General features: G+C 42.1%; 1 protein-coding gene across 11 annotated transcripts in view; it reads right to left on the bottom strand.

Moving 5' to 3' along the window:
* Positions 1-13,649, bottom strand: part of Rbms3 (RNA binding motif single stranded interacting protein 3) — a 998,257-nt gene that overhangs the window by 94,085 nt on the left and 890,523 nt on the right. For 8 of the 11 annotated variants that reach the window (XM_051140215.1, XM_051140224.1, XM_051140213.1 and 5 more), the window contains 2 exons: positions 10,774-10,870; positions 8,248-8,298 (listed from right to left, as the gene is read on the bottom strand). In XM_051140215.1, coding sequence (XP_050996172.1) covers positions 8,248-8,298; positions 10,774-10,870 — 148 coding nt within the window. The remainder of the gene's footprint in view (positions 1-8,247; positions 8,299-10,773; positions 10,871-13,649) is intronic. The other 3 variants (XM_051140217.1, XM_051140223.1, XM_051140222.1) reach the window with 1 other exon arrangement.

Genomic DNA, 13,649 nt, shown 5'->3' on the forward strand with positions numbered 1-13,649 from the left:
TTTAGTTTAGATTATATTCTTGGCTCCTCTTTCTGTGTTTCTGCTTCTTTGTTTTTGAGACACATTCTTACTCTGGGGCCCTGGATGGATCATGGTGGTACATGACTCCTCAGCTCTGCCTGCTGGATGCTGGGATTGCAGCTTTACACCCTCCTGCAGCGGACTAGCTCAGCTGTTGTAAAGTGTCTCTAGGTGTAAATGACCTGGAAGGAGGTGATGGCTAAGTCTTCTTATTTATTCAACTTGAGTCTGGAGAGGTGAGAGCTGCCTCTTCTTATTCAAATCCCTTGTCGCAAATTAATTCATTAATTAGTTATTTAATGGAGGCTTTCCAATAGAAAGTTAGGTCCCCTGGGCACCAGACTGTCTAAACATGGTCTCACACAACACACATAAACTTTTTCAACTTGATTCTTTTCTTCAACCCTAAGTACTACCCTGCCTTATTGTGACAAGATAACTGCTTCCTTTAGTAAGTATATCTACTAACTTCTCAGACTTTGTAGAGGAAAAAGGGAGGGCAGGGAAGAGACTCTGTGGAATATCGTCCTCCGTCTTCCAAACTTGCAGGATCCTCAGTAAATGAGACAGAGATGAAACGAGAGAATACACAAGCCAATGAATAATAGGGACCTGCTACTGGAAAGCAATTAGCATACTATATTATGAACCAAGCCTTCATCCACCTGTTCCATGGTACATCCTAATTGGCTGACCTATCAGCCCTACCCAGTCAACATCATTATCAACATCATTATCACCTGACCTGCAGACTAAGCGCTTGAGCAAAGTTACCAGGCTCCTCAAGGCTCATAGAACACCAGTCAATACTCTCAGAAACATAGAGTTCCAATGGTGTCCCAAGAGACAAGAAAATGAGACCAACATATCTAACATTAAGGTTGTAAGGTTACCTAACAATTTGGACCCATTTATGAGCACCTGTTTAATGAGTGCTCAAAATCCACATAACTGACAGGCACTAAGGTGTAAAGAACATTTCACCCCACCCCCACTGTGCTATGAGAGAACATGTCCAAAGCCTCCCTGCCCTGATTGTTTCCAATTAAATCCTTCCCCTTAGTCCAGAGCGAACATCTGACTTAATCAAGATGAATGCCATCCTTTGACATCCCTCCCCAATACTTCTGTATATTAATTTCACTCATCACAACTTATTTTATAACAGAATCATCCCATCAGGTCATATTCATTTATTTTTCTTTTCTACCCTCAAAGTTTCTCCTTACTTCTTCATATAACTGCTAAGCATTAGACACTTTCCAACTATATATTTTTAATTAAAACATCTTAAATGCACGTACATTTTCTCTATGATAGGACCACGCATCTTGAGAGAACATGACTCCCTTGGTTTCTAATGTGAAGAGCTCATTCCACATTTATCTCATGCTCCATTATTTTAAATTGTTGATCTTCCTCATTGAACCCAAACCTCTGAATTGCGTAACATAAAAAATAATTGGCTATCACAGCTGAGACCTCAAAAAGAGAAGGAATGACTAAAAAGAGAAAATTTGGGGAAAATGTTCCTCATATTTTATCACACTAAAGATCCTAAAAAGAACTCCACGATTAAAAAAAAAAAAACAATAAAATACTTATCTATAACTATCAATTGCTTTTGTCTATGTATTATTTTAAATCCTCAGTTATTTTCTTTTAAGTGATTATTTTGAAACTTTCTATGTGTTTGTATGTATAATGTACATTTATCATATGTCCCCCATTATCACCTCTCATCTCTCTTTCTTTCATTACTCATTCCCTTCTACTTTCATCTCTTTATTTTGTGATCCAGGGCATTCAGTTAGGGCTACTTTCATGACTGCTAATGATGGGATAGTCTGACAGCTTGTAAGATCCATACAGTATGTTCACAAATCCATGAGTGGTCTATATATTTGAGTCTTTATTAGTTAGATAGAAGTCATAAGTTATTCTTTGAAATGGAGTTTGACAGAATGCATACATCTGTTCCAAACACAAAGATGGTGATCCAGTGGCTTATTTTAGCCCCCAAATAGACATTTCTTATATAATCTTATTTTTTTCCAGAATTTAGGGAACAAGCAATTGTTACAAATTATATTCATGAAGACTTTGCAATTGTGATATTGAAACTTGATTAAAATAAGTATATGTAAAACAGTACAGCACCCATTAATCCCGATAATTAAACCTGATGCACAAATAATGTAAAAAAATATTAACAGGAAGAGTTAGAATTACGTCCTTTAAAAAGTTTATATTCTGGTTGAATGCAGTTCATGATGGAGCTTTCAGCAGAAGAAATACATTTAAACTTCACAATTATAAAATATGTAATTAAAGTTAAGTTGGCAAAAGGGAAAGGAATAAAACTGATTTCTTAAAAGATTTTGGATTAAGGCCAACGTATACAGCTGATTAAAGACAAAAAACAGTAAATAATAATTTTCTCATGATGCTAATGAACAAGAGGGCATGTCTAATGAAGCTGAAATGGGTTGTTAAATATATGGATTAAACTCAAGGTCGAGAGCCTCTCCAGAGCCATCTGATGCCATCTTCTGGGGTGAGGGAGACAGGGGCTAAGCAGACAGTGCTGCATATCATGTACTTCCAGCCAGGAAAATTAGGAATTTGAGGGTCTGAATGAGAACGGTTCCCATAGGCTCTTATATTTGAATGCTTGATCTCCACTGGTAAAACTGTTTGGGAAGGATTAGGAGGCGTGGCCTTATTAGAGGCAGTGTGTCCCTGGGAATAGGCCATTCCCAGTTAGCTTTGGCTCTACCCTGTGGTTGTGCCTTAAGTTGCAAGCTCTCAGCTACTGCTTAAGAGCCTGCATGCCTGCCTGCTGCCATGCTCCCGCCATGATGTTCATGGACACTAGCCCTCTGAAACTGAAAGCTCCCAAAAGACACTGTCTATTGTAAGTTGTCTTGAACATACCATCTCATCACACCAACAGAAAAATGGCTAAGCCATCGAGCCAAAGTAAATCATTCTTTTGTTGTGCCAAAATCAAGTGTTTTGTTACAGCCATACAAAACTAAGACAATTCTAAGAGTGGAGAAAAGTAAAACAATTTGTAACAGAATTCCTGGAGATGAATCTTGTTTTATGATTAGGAATTGCATGGGTGGTATACAGTGATAATAAGGTGCAATGTGTTGGTAAACCGTCATGTGCTGTTTGCGTCCCTTGAGAAGTGGGTATTCCTTTCCCCACAGTGCCACTCACACCTCAAGCATGCTTATATTGAGTGTCCTCTAAGGCCCCTTATCTACAGATGGGCTAGTGTCTCAACTCTGTAACACACAAGGAAGAAATGCACATAGGGTATCAAGTCTCTTCTTGTTAGCCTGCTATCCTTCCTCTGAGTGCCCTAGGCCTCTCCATCCAGGGGACATGGTCAAATATGGGGCACTAGAGCTCGTGTGAAAGTCATACCCCACTCTCCACTCAACTGTGGAGAATGTCCTGTCCATTGGCTAGATCTGGGTAAGGGTTCAAAGTTTACTGCATGTATTATCCTTGGCTGGTGCCATAGTTTGAGCAGGACCCCTGGGCCCAGATCTGCCTATCATAATGTTCTACTTGTAGGTTTCTAGGACCCTCTGGATCCTTCTATTTCCCCATTCTCCAAGAGACTTGATACCCTCTGAGCATATACAGGGGAGGAAGTCCCCCTCAGTCACAGTCATAGGGGAGGGGAGTAAGGGGAAAATTGGAGGAAGAGAAGAATAGGAAGATACAAGGAATGGGATAACAATTGAGATGTAATATGAATAAATTAATAAAATATATTTTTTAAAAAAGGAAGAAATGCAAACCAGCCACAGAGTAAACACACCATGTCTGTGAGAACAAGGGGAGGCTAACCATTCCTAAGAGAGGTTACTCTGCTTATCCCACAATAGAAAAGTGCATGCAGTGGGAGGGAGGAGCCAAAGTGCACACAGTGAGAGAAAACTCAGTCATGAATTCTAGTGGACCACCTTAATTTCCCCAGTCAGTTTCTGTTGGATATTGTGAGTGCCCAGTTTTGATGATGTCCTCTCTGTCTGCTGCTCTTTGTTCTTTTATTTAGAAGCCCCACATGAGGAAGGCATTCTGCTTGGCCTTAGAGTGCAGCAGTCTGCCTTAAAGGGGCTTCACCAGGCAGTTTCCACAGCTAGAAGTTGTGGGTGCTGGATTAAATGATGTTTGCTGTCTTGTCTGTCTAGTATCTGTCTGTCTGTCTGTCTATCTATCTTCTATCTATCATCTGTCTGTCATCTATCTATCTCTTTCTATATATTCTTTTTACTTTGGCTTTCTCCATATTTAGTAAATAATTTTTTTCTTTTTTCTTTTTATTAATTTATTCTTGTTACATCTCAATGTTTATCCCATCCCTTGATTTAGTAAATAATTTACAATCAAAAGTATGGCTATTATAGACCATTCTTTGGCTACACAAAACATAACATAAAGAAGAGAATCTGTGCTTGAAGGAATCCTACTTTGCAAATTCTTTCACACTCTAAGCAAGGGTGAAGTGTAGACCTCATATGGCTCTTTCCAGGTCACCTAAGATTCGTTCCTGAAAAGTGCTATAAAAACTGTACAACAGCAGCAAAGCCAGGCATGTGTTTACAGGAGAGAATGGAAAGTGCTTTCATCACAGCTCCTTCATCCTGGAGACGTAGCCTAAGGAAAAGGCAACAAAGAGAAGCTGGCGCCCAATGGGCTGCTCCCACCCCTATGGCTTCTGCTCTGCTAGGAGCAGTAACATACGGCTTGGGAGTTAGTTCTTATTACGTCAAGAACTATTTCAATCAAATACATGCATTTTTGTGGCCAGGTTACCTCTGCAGATACTCAAAACACCTCACTCTGACACTTGAGTAATGAAAACATGGAGGTTTTGATGTTTTGTTCTGTTCAGATGTTGGCATAAAAGGGAAGTTGCACCGAAACAGTGCTTTTGGGACACAAATGCAATGTATTTTCCACATCAGGGGGGGGGGGCTATACTCTGACAGGACACACCCCTAGAAGTTGAGCAGACAAAGAAGGCTAAAACTCAGTGTCCCAGCTTCCGGAAACAGCCCTGCTGCCAAAGGAAAGTTGCTGTTTGCTCTTTAGCCCTAGGCATGGTGTTCGTTTCATCATAAAAATTACCATTTAGCCAGCATGGTGACAGAACTGTCGAAGCTTCAACAAGGGCACCTCACTTTTCTTATACAGCTGTAATTAGATAACCAGATTGTAATTAAGTAGAAAGAAAGGTGACCTTTCTCCCTGACATTAAGTGACAAAGTGACACTAATGGTATGAAGAACAGAAGATGTATGATTCAAAGAAGCCTAAATAGAGCTGAAGGCAATGGGACTCTGCTTTCTCTTGGGAACTGTCATTTTTTTTCCCCTCTCCTAGTCAGCAGTATGGAGTTAACAAAGCATGCATGCACTGGAATACAGATCTGTCTACTATATGCTCATGTGGCATTCCCTTCTCTTGTGCTCCTTTGGAGAACAGCTATATTTTGCAGTCCATCAGCCTGTTACAGTGATGCTGAGATCTCAGAGAACCATCAGGAGCCCTGTGCTGAGATGGAGAGACAACTAAGCATGTGGACAAAGTTGGTTCATGGTCAGATGTGCAACAGTCCTCTCACCTTAGAGTTTCTTCTGGTTTATAGCAACCAGACCAAACAGACATGGCAGTCTTCTCTAAGTGGAATTTGACAACACCCTCAAGAGATTCAGTGATGTCTCTGGGTCTAGTTAGAGTAAGCTGTGGACTACATCCTTGTACAAACATCAGAACACTTTCATCCAATCATTCGTTCTATGTTTTGGTGAATGAATAAAATACATAACTATTTAGATATTACTATGTTCATGTGAGGAAGAAGAAAGTTTAATCTGCTGCCCAGCTCCCCACAAGCTAGAAAGATTTCCCCAGTGCACTATTCCCAGCCAGGAATCGGCACAATCGGTCATCCGCTTGCTCAGTCTTGCCAGCTCCAGTTAGTCTGTTTCTTGTCCTCGGGTAGCTGAGCTATAGTTAGGTTTTAATATCACAGGAAGAGACCAGTTTAACTCTTGCCTTGATGAAGACCTCAGGCCAGTTGGTAAAGTTCCTTAGATAGTACCGACAACCAGAAAGCATGTTATGGGGGAGACTGATGAGACAAACCCAGTGTTGTCATGACACTGTTTAGCTCATTTTCAGAAAACAAAGTGGTGGGTGGCCCAGGCAATCTTTTGTCCAGGAAACCACTGGAGCCATAGACCTCACATGTTAGCCTCAGAGACCAAGCCCAACCATGACACATAGCTCAGTCATGGGAAGTGATGTGCTATCATTGACCAGAAGCCACAGTTAGCAAAATGCAAAGAGATACATTAAAACACACACACACACACACACACACACACACACACACACACACACACACACACCCTACTATTTGAGGAAGAAAGCCATGTTAGAAACACACAATCAGACAGAGTTGAAGATCTGCTGGGATAGAGGAGGAAGACACAGAACGCTTTGGCTATATGTAGTCCCTAGTTCCAGGGGAAATAATGATCTACACAAGCACTTCCTCTCCTCTACCCCTCACCTCCTACCTCCCTCCTTTAAGAGTCCAAGAAGAACTGGGGTTTTATCCATCGTATAACATCTGGAAAGATGCTCAGTTTTGCAGATGCACATTCCTTCTGGCCACAAGGAGATGGTCAGAGAGAGAGAGAGACTGTAAGTGTTATGACTCTGTAGGTGAGCACACATTACTTCTCGTAGCTGTTTATTGGTTCCTGCTGGGCAGGCTCCTCTCCAGAGCTTGCCAAGCGTTTTGTACTCGCCCTGTGCTGGCTCTGTCTGTACTAGGCTGTATTTTGCTTTGGCAGAACATGTTGGATTTTATCTCATGACTTGGACAGGGAGCCTGAAGTTTTTTTCTGCATTGGACATATTGGTATAATTTATAGAACAAAGGCAGGATGAACTCAGGAAGGCCCCAAGATGGATAAATAAGGGAAAATAGAAGGGCTTGCAAAATACAGCCACATCTTCTGTGGTGGTCATATATATATATATATATATATATATATATATATATATATATATATAAAAAGTATGTAAACAAAAAGAAATAAAGACAACTATTGAAATGTTAGAAGCAATATGGGAAGTTCCTTTCTTAAAAGATGAAAAGGCAACTTGTAAATTTGAAAACCATATTCTCTGATCTTTTGAGCTGAGTGTGTGTGTGTGTGTGTGTGTGTGTGTGTGTGTGTGTGTGTGTGTACATTTAATCCCCTGGCTGTTTTATATAAATGAGATATCTAAAAGGGTTAAAATTGTGTAATGACGATAATGGTCACGATGGCCCTTTCTACATCTTCTGTCACTTATTTCTCTCCCTGCCAAAGCACTGTTAAGTAATAGAAAAGGAAACCCAGATGCCTGGCACACAACTAATTAACTCCCTGTCTAGGGCTCTGACCTCTCTCTCATAGTCAAAGGAGTGTGGTGCTGTTGAAATATTCTGCCTGCCTGCCTGCCTGCCTGCCTCTCCTTCCCTCCCTTCCTCTCTTATAGAACTATAAAAACTGCAAAATAAAACAAAAGTCAAAGGAATCCTTTGCTGCCTTCTAGATTCTTCTGTAATACATCTCACGTCTCATCAAGGGACTAAGGAAAGGGACCACAAATGGGAAATCCCACAAGTAGAAAGTACTTGCAATGTTTTGGAAGACATTTTTTTTTTTCAGTAAAGATTAGAGTGCGAATGGTCATTAATGTGAACACCTGTCTAACTTCCAGTCCGTGCATCATCTTTTCTTGTAGGTATCACAAATGCATTTCATGGAGTCTGAACTTGGCCCGTGATGGTCCAAGATGGCACCAGAGCCGATCACGTCATGAGTGAGGAGACAGGACCCAAGAAGCTTTCCTTCATATTTCAGGCTGAATTGTCGGGAATTCTGTCTGGCTTTCTTTCTGGAGCAGAAGCCCTCTTTCATAACAAATCTGTTTCTGCCTCTGTCTCTGGCCTTGCTGCTAACTGCCTGTGGCTTGTGTTTCTGTGCCCTTCCCAGTGGTGGCTGTGCTTCTGGACAAAGTGGCTGTCCGAACGAGTTCTAGTTTAGGACCAAGCTCCACCCCAAAGCCACTATGCATCACGAAAGCTTGCACTTGGAGAATAGAAACATTGAGCCTCAGGTGACTGAGGACACTTACTGTTGGTTGCATAATGTATGGCAGATGAGGCGTCCATGAAGTACTCTGGACCTATGCATTAAACAGCATTCATTAGGACAAGGCAATCACAGAGGGCACTCGGTTCTTGTGTTCGGTGGCGTTGCACTAGGTCTTACTTAGGAAGCAGAGACGAGAATTCTGGGCTCTTACTAATTTGTCAATTCCCCAGTAGGTGGCTGGCTGCAATGCCCACATAGGCCAGGGTGTGTGTGTGTGTGTGTGTGTGTGTGTGTGTGTGTGTGCGCGCGCGCGCGCATGTATGTGCACATATGTGTATGTGTGCACACTTTTGTGCATGTGCGCACATACACGTGTGTGTGTGTGTGTGTATGTATATGTGTGCATTTGTAAGTGTGCATGTAGAGCCAAAGGACAATACCAGGTGTCATTCACAAGGTAAAATTCACCTTGTTTTTTTTTTTGAGACAGGGTCCCTCACTCACTTGGAAGTCACCAAGCAGGCTAAGGTGACTGGCTGGTTAGCCCCCAAAGCTGCTTGATTCTGTCTCCCTGGTTGCGATAATAAAATTTGTGTCACTGCACTTTCTTTTTCTGTGGGTTTTGGGAATTGCAAGTACTTTGTTGATGAAGCCACTTCCCCAGCCCTGCAGGCTGAACCCTGAAACCTTATTTTGAAGTCGGAGTTGAGTACTAGAAGCCCCCGAGACTATCTGTAGGTCAGCTCCCAGGGACATCCAGGGAAACACTGAGAGAATCAAAGCTTGACTGCTAAGACTCCCATTTGTCCCCTTACCAATTGTAGCTTCGCATGCTCAGGTTGACCTATGGTAGAGGTAGCCAAGCAGCAAAATTAGTGTCAGAAAGGAATAAAACACAAAGTGTGGAGGAATGTTTTAGGTTGAGGCCAACCTAAACATATTTGTGATATGATTCTCTCTCATGACAACTGGTACTGTGGATATAATGTATAGAGATGCCAGCAGTGCTTCTAAAATGTGTCATGTGTGAGCCAAATGAGAAAATTTATGAGTGGACCCTCACATAGAAAGCCAGGGAGATTTTATTTTGCATTATACTCTTACCCTGAAATTTGCCAATATACTTCAGTTTTTTTTTTTTTTTTTAACAGTACAAAGTAAGAATTAACACGGGGAATTGCTGTAATCTTGTTTGGAAGAAGATAATCACTTTTCTGTGGATATTTTATTCACATCACTTAAGTATTCCATGCTGTGGCTCAGTGGGTGGTCTTGGCTCCAGCAGGGACCAAGAGTAGAAAAAAGACAACACACACACACACACACACACACACACACACACACACACACACACACACACACATACACACGCGCGCGCGCCTAGAGGAAGAACAAAACTGAAACACACCTGCACACAGCCTCATGGGTCCCCAAAGAGAAGTCAGTCATTCTGGAAACACCTCAAGCAATTTAAACAAAAATCTACCCTGTTGCATGGGGATCTTGTTTTGAGAATCTGAGTATAGAAAAGAAATGGCGTGCTTCTGGGGGACTCGGTGGGCGTCTAAATTTCAATTTTGATGCTCTGACAGATGGGGCATCCTGGAAAATGTATGGAGTGAGTGACCTGGGGAAATGCCGCTGGATTGGTAGCAGCAGGAGGCAGCAGGCAACAGCCACTTCCTGGCTTCCTGCGCACTCGGAAACACTCGCCCCCACACGTGCTGCTGACTACGAAGAAATCACGGGTACAGGCGTTGTTTCTACGTTCTCTGTCTTTCCGTTTGCTTCTCTCCCTATGTAGCATTTACAGGCACTGTATGGAAGAAGAGTTATGAGCACCAGTCGGCAAAGAGAGTGGAGTGATTAGGTGTAGCTGGTAGGTAGCTCACAGGAGCAAGATGAGGAGCGAGTGTTGTGGGAAGCGTGTGATGACTTCCGCCCACCATCGGACTTGGAACTGCTGGCTAGAACACCTGCTTTTAGGACACAGTGAATGCAGCAGCTCCTGCAGTTCCAACACTTGGGACCCCAGAATCTGATCTTTCTAAGAATAAGAAATGTGATTAAAGAGCAGGAAGAAGAAGGGTGGTCTACCGCTTTGCTTACCTTCCCCTATTGGGAGGTCCCATTTAACATCTAGTGGGGTACCTTTCCCGGGACAACTGGTGACAAAAAGTGAGATGACAAAGGCATGCCGCCCTGGAGTAAGGGAAGGGAATCTCTACAAAAGTGTTTATTAGAGTGTTATTGTGGAATGTGAGCAACCCAAAACAGCGCACAACAGGCAGGATCTTTTCCCCGGCGCTGAAGGGGATGCTAACACAAGCAGGAAGGATGTGAAGCAGGACAGATTTGATTATCTAGCCAACTGATGCAAATAAACCCTGGGAAGCCAGCAAGTCCACCCTAATTCCTAATTCCTAACAGGAAACATTATCGTATTAAGGCGTGGCTACAGTGTAGGCCACGTCTCTTTCTTTTAATTCTACCATTCCCCTTTGGACCCTCAGTAGCACATTACTGGCGGGAAGATCTCGCCTGAGGTACAGGTAAACAGACATACCTGGTATGTGGAGACAGGGGAGGCGGCAATGAATGGCGTGATAGATGTCTGTGGAATCATGCGGTTGGTTGCAAGACTGTACGGTGAAGAATAAAATCTGTGAACAGAAAACAACACAAGAGGATCCGTGAAGCAGCAGCATGCCTGGCCCGTAATGCAATTCTACCAAGCACATCAGGAAAGAGAACTAACTCCCCACAAGTGCTTTTCCACCAGACTGTTCACAGGACCATCTGGAAGGTTTGTAATACCTGTTTCTTCCAAGTGGGACAAATCAGCCAAACACGGGGACAACTTTTACAAAATCAACTGTGGACACAAGAGTAAGAGTGTTGATAAACTTCCATCCAGAGAGTAGCATCAAGCCTTACAATGGGTGGTAGTGCACAAGAGTTCTCTAAGAGAATAGGGCATGAAGAAGGCACCAAGCTTTGTAAGGATGGCCAGTGTTCACATCAGTTCAGGAAATAAAAAGTTATTCCTAGAAGGTTCTAGATCAGTGGTTCTCAACCTGTGGGTTGCGACCCCTTTGGCAGTCAAACAACCCTTTCTTTGAGGTTGGATATAAGATATCCTATGTATCAAATGTTTACAATATGAGTCATAACAGCAGCAAAAATATAGTCATGAAGTAGCAACAAGAATAACTTTATGGTTGGGAGTCGCCACAACATGAGGAATTATATCAAAGGGTCACAGCACTGGGAAGGTTGAGGACCACTGTTAGTTATTTTGTGTTAGTGCCCATGGCTCCTGCTGAGAACGTGCTCTCCATGGAAGGAGAAGAAAGAGGAAGGCTTGGGTATGGATTGAAACAGGAACATTTTGTCTCTGATCAAGGAAGTAGCGTAGATCACAGGACTATGGGACATACTCCAGGAGACTGTGTAGAGCACTTCATTTCCTGGACCTTCTGGAACCCTCACTGCACAATTATATGATGACACTGGGTGACATTAGAAACTCACAAATCTGAAGAAAGAACCTTCTCTTCCACCGAAGAGAAACTCCTAGACATGAAAACTAGTGGCATACTCTGCAATAGCCAGGTGGGCCTCAACACACACACATAGCCCCACTTACATGAGAGGCCAAAGTAGCTAGCCATGGATCAAATAAGACAAGGTCACCCAAGAAAGACTATCACACTCATGTTTCTGTCAATTGGGGAAAACCAGGAATAAAGCAATGACTGTTTTACTTTGCTAAATGTGTAGCGGAAGTCAGTCATGATGTTCATTTCTCTCTTTGGATTCACTGACACTTTGAAAACAGTTATGTGAGTTTCTCTAAAAGGAATGTTTCATGGTAGTTACTTCTGCTGGATACAGAAGAGCTAGGATTTGAGGTTGCCAGGACTCAAGCAGTGAATGATTCAAAGCAAGGATTAGTGACTTGCATGTTTTTGTTATAAAATTTATTTAAATTAAATTTATTTTATTTAGGTTTAACCAAGAATTTTAAAATTATATTACATTTTAATTTAATTAATAAAATTAGATTACATATACATATATGTATATATATACATATGTGTGTGTATGTGTGTGTGTGTGTGTGTGCACTTGTGAATGCAGTGCCTATGGAGGCCAGAAGAGGGTGCTGGACCTCCTGGAACTGGAGTTAGAGATGTGTGTGAGTCTTCTAATGTGGGTGCTGGGAACTGAACTCAGATCCTCTGTAAGAGCAGTGAGCTTTCTTCATCACTAAGCCACCTTCCCAATCCCTACCAAGGACCTTTTAAGGATATGTACTTTGGATTAAAAAAAAATTTGGAGATGGGAAAAACTAACAAACAACTAATCAATTTTACATTATATTCTTCCTACACCTGATCACTGTTTCTTCTAATACTGGTACTTGTAAAGGGATGTTAGGTGCACACCTACTAGGACATGAAACAAAAGACACAAAGGTAAATCTGACAAGAATACAGAGAAAGTTAAACTCTCCTGCTTGAGGGAGAAACAATATGGTTGTCTGGGGAAAGCTGGGCATTTTCTTATCAGCATAAACACAACACAGCCTGTGACCCAGCACCCTGCTCTCCGTAAGTGAGATAAATAAAAACTTGTTTATATAAATCCACAACGCAAATGTGGACAGAACTTGTATTCATATTTGTCTCAAATTGGTAGCAACCAGATGTCATTAAAATTTGTCCAAAGACAGTGGCGCATCCATACAATGGAACACCACTAAGCAATGAAAGGTAACTTCGACCATCCTCATGTCCACGAGGGATGGGTTCCATCTCCTCCCCTCACTACCAATGCTGGAATACAGAGATTCCTTGTTCTCTTCCATAGGACAGTGTAGTATTTCCATCCTGCACATACTCCTGGAGTACTGCACATTAACTCTTGATGATTTATAATATCTCATACAAAGCACGACTCCTCTAAACAGTTAAGCCATATTTTATAAAGGATAAAAGCAAGAGTAAGATGTCTCTATGTAGATGCACATTTTTCAAATATTTTTTTACTGTAGTTGGTGGAATCCATGAGCATGAAATCTATCAATAAGGGGAGGGGGAGGGACAGCTGTAACCAGTGGTAGAGTCAGCACAGTGGGTCAAGAGAGTGATGATAAATGAAAGAAGACTTAAAACACCACCACAAAGTACACATCCTATTTATATTACAACGTGGAAAAGGCAAAATTGCTGAGGCAGGAGGTGAGTCAGAGGCTGGCATAGTCTGGTTGTGAGAGGAGGAAGGAGTTATTCCAGAGGAGCGTGAAGGGATTGAGGAATGGGTGCGGCCCTTCAAACCCCGGTTGCTGTGGGCTCAGGACTCTGTGTGCCTGACACAACCATAGAGTTATAGCCCCCAAAGGGCAAATACACCATTACACACACACACACACACACA

The sequence above is a fragment of the Acomys russatus genome, chromosome 32, assembly GCF_903995435.1.
Source record: "Acomys russatus chromosome 32, mAcoRus1.1, whole genome shotgun sequence".
Classification (NCBI taxonomy): domain Eukaryota; kingdom Metazoa; phylum Chordata; class Mammalia; order Rodentia; family Muridae; genus Acomys; species Acomys russatus.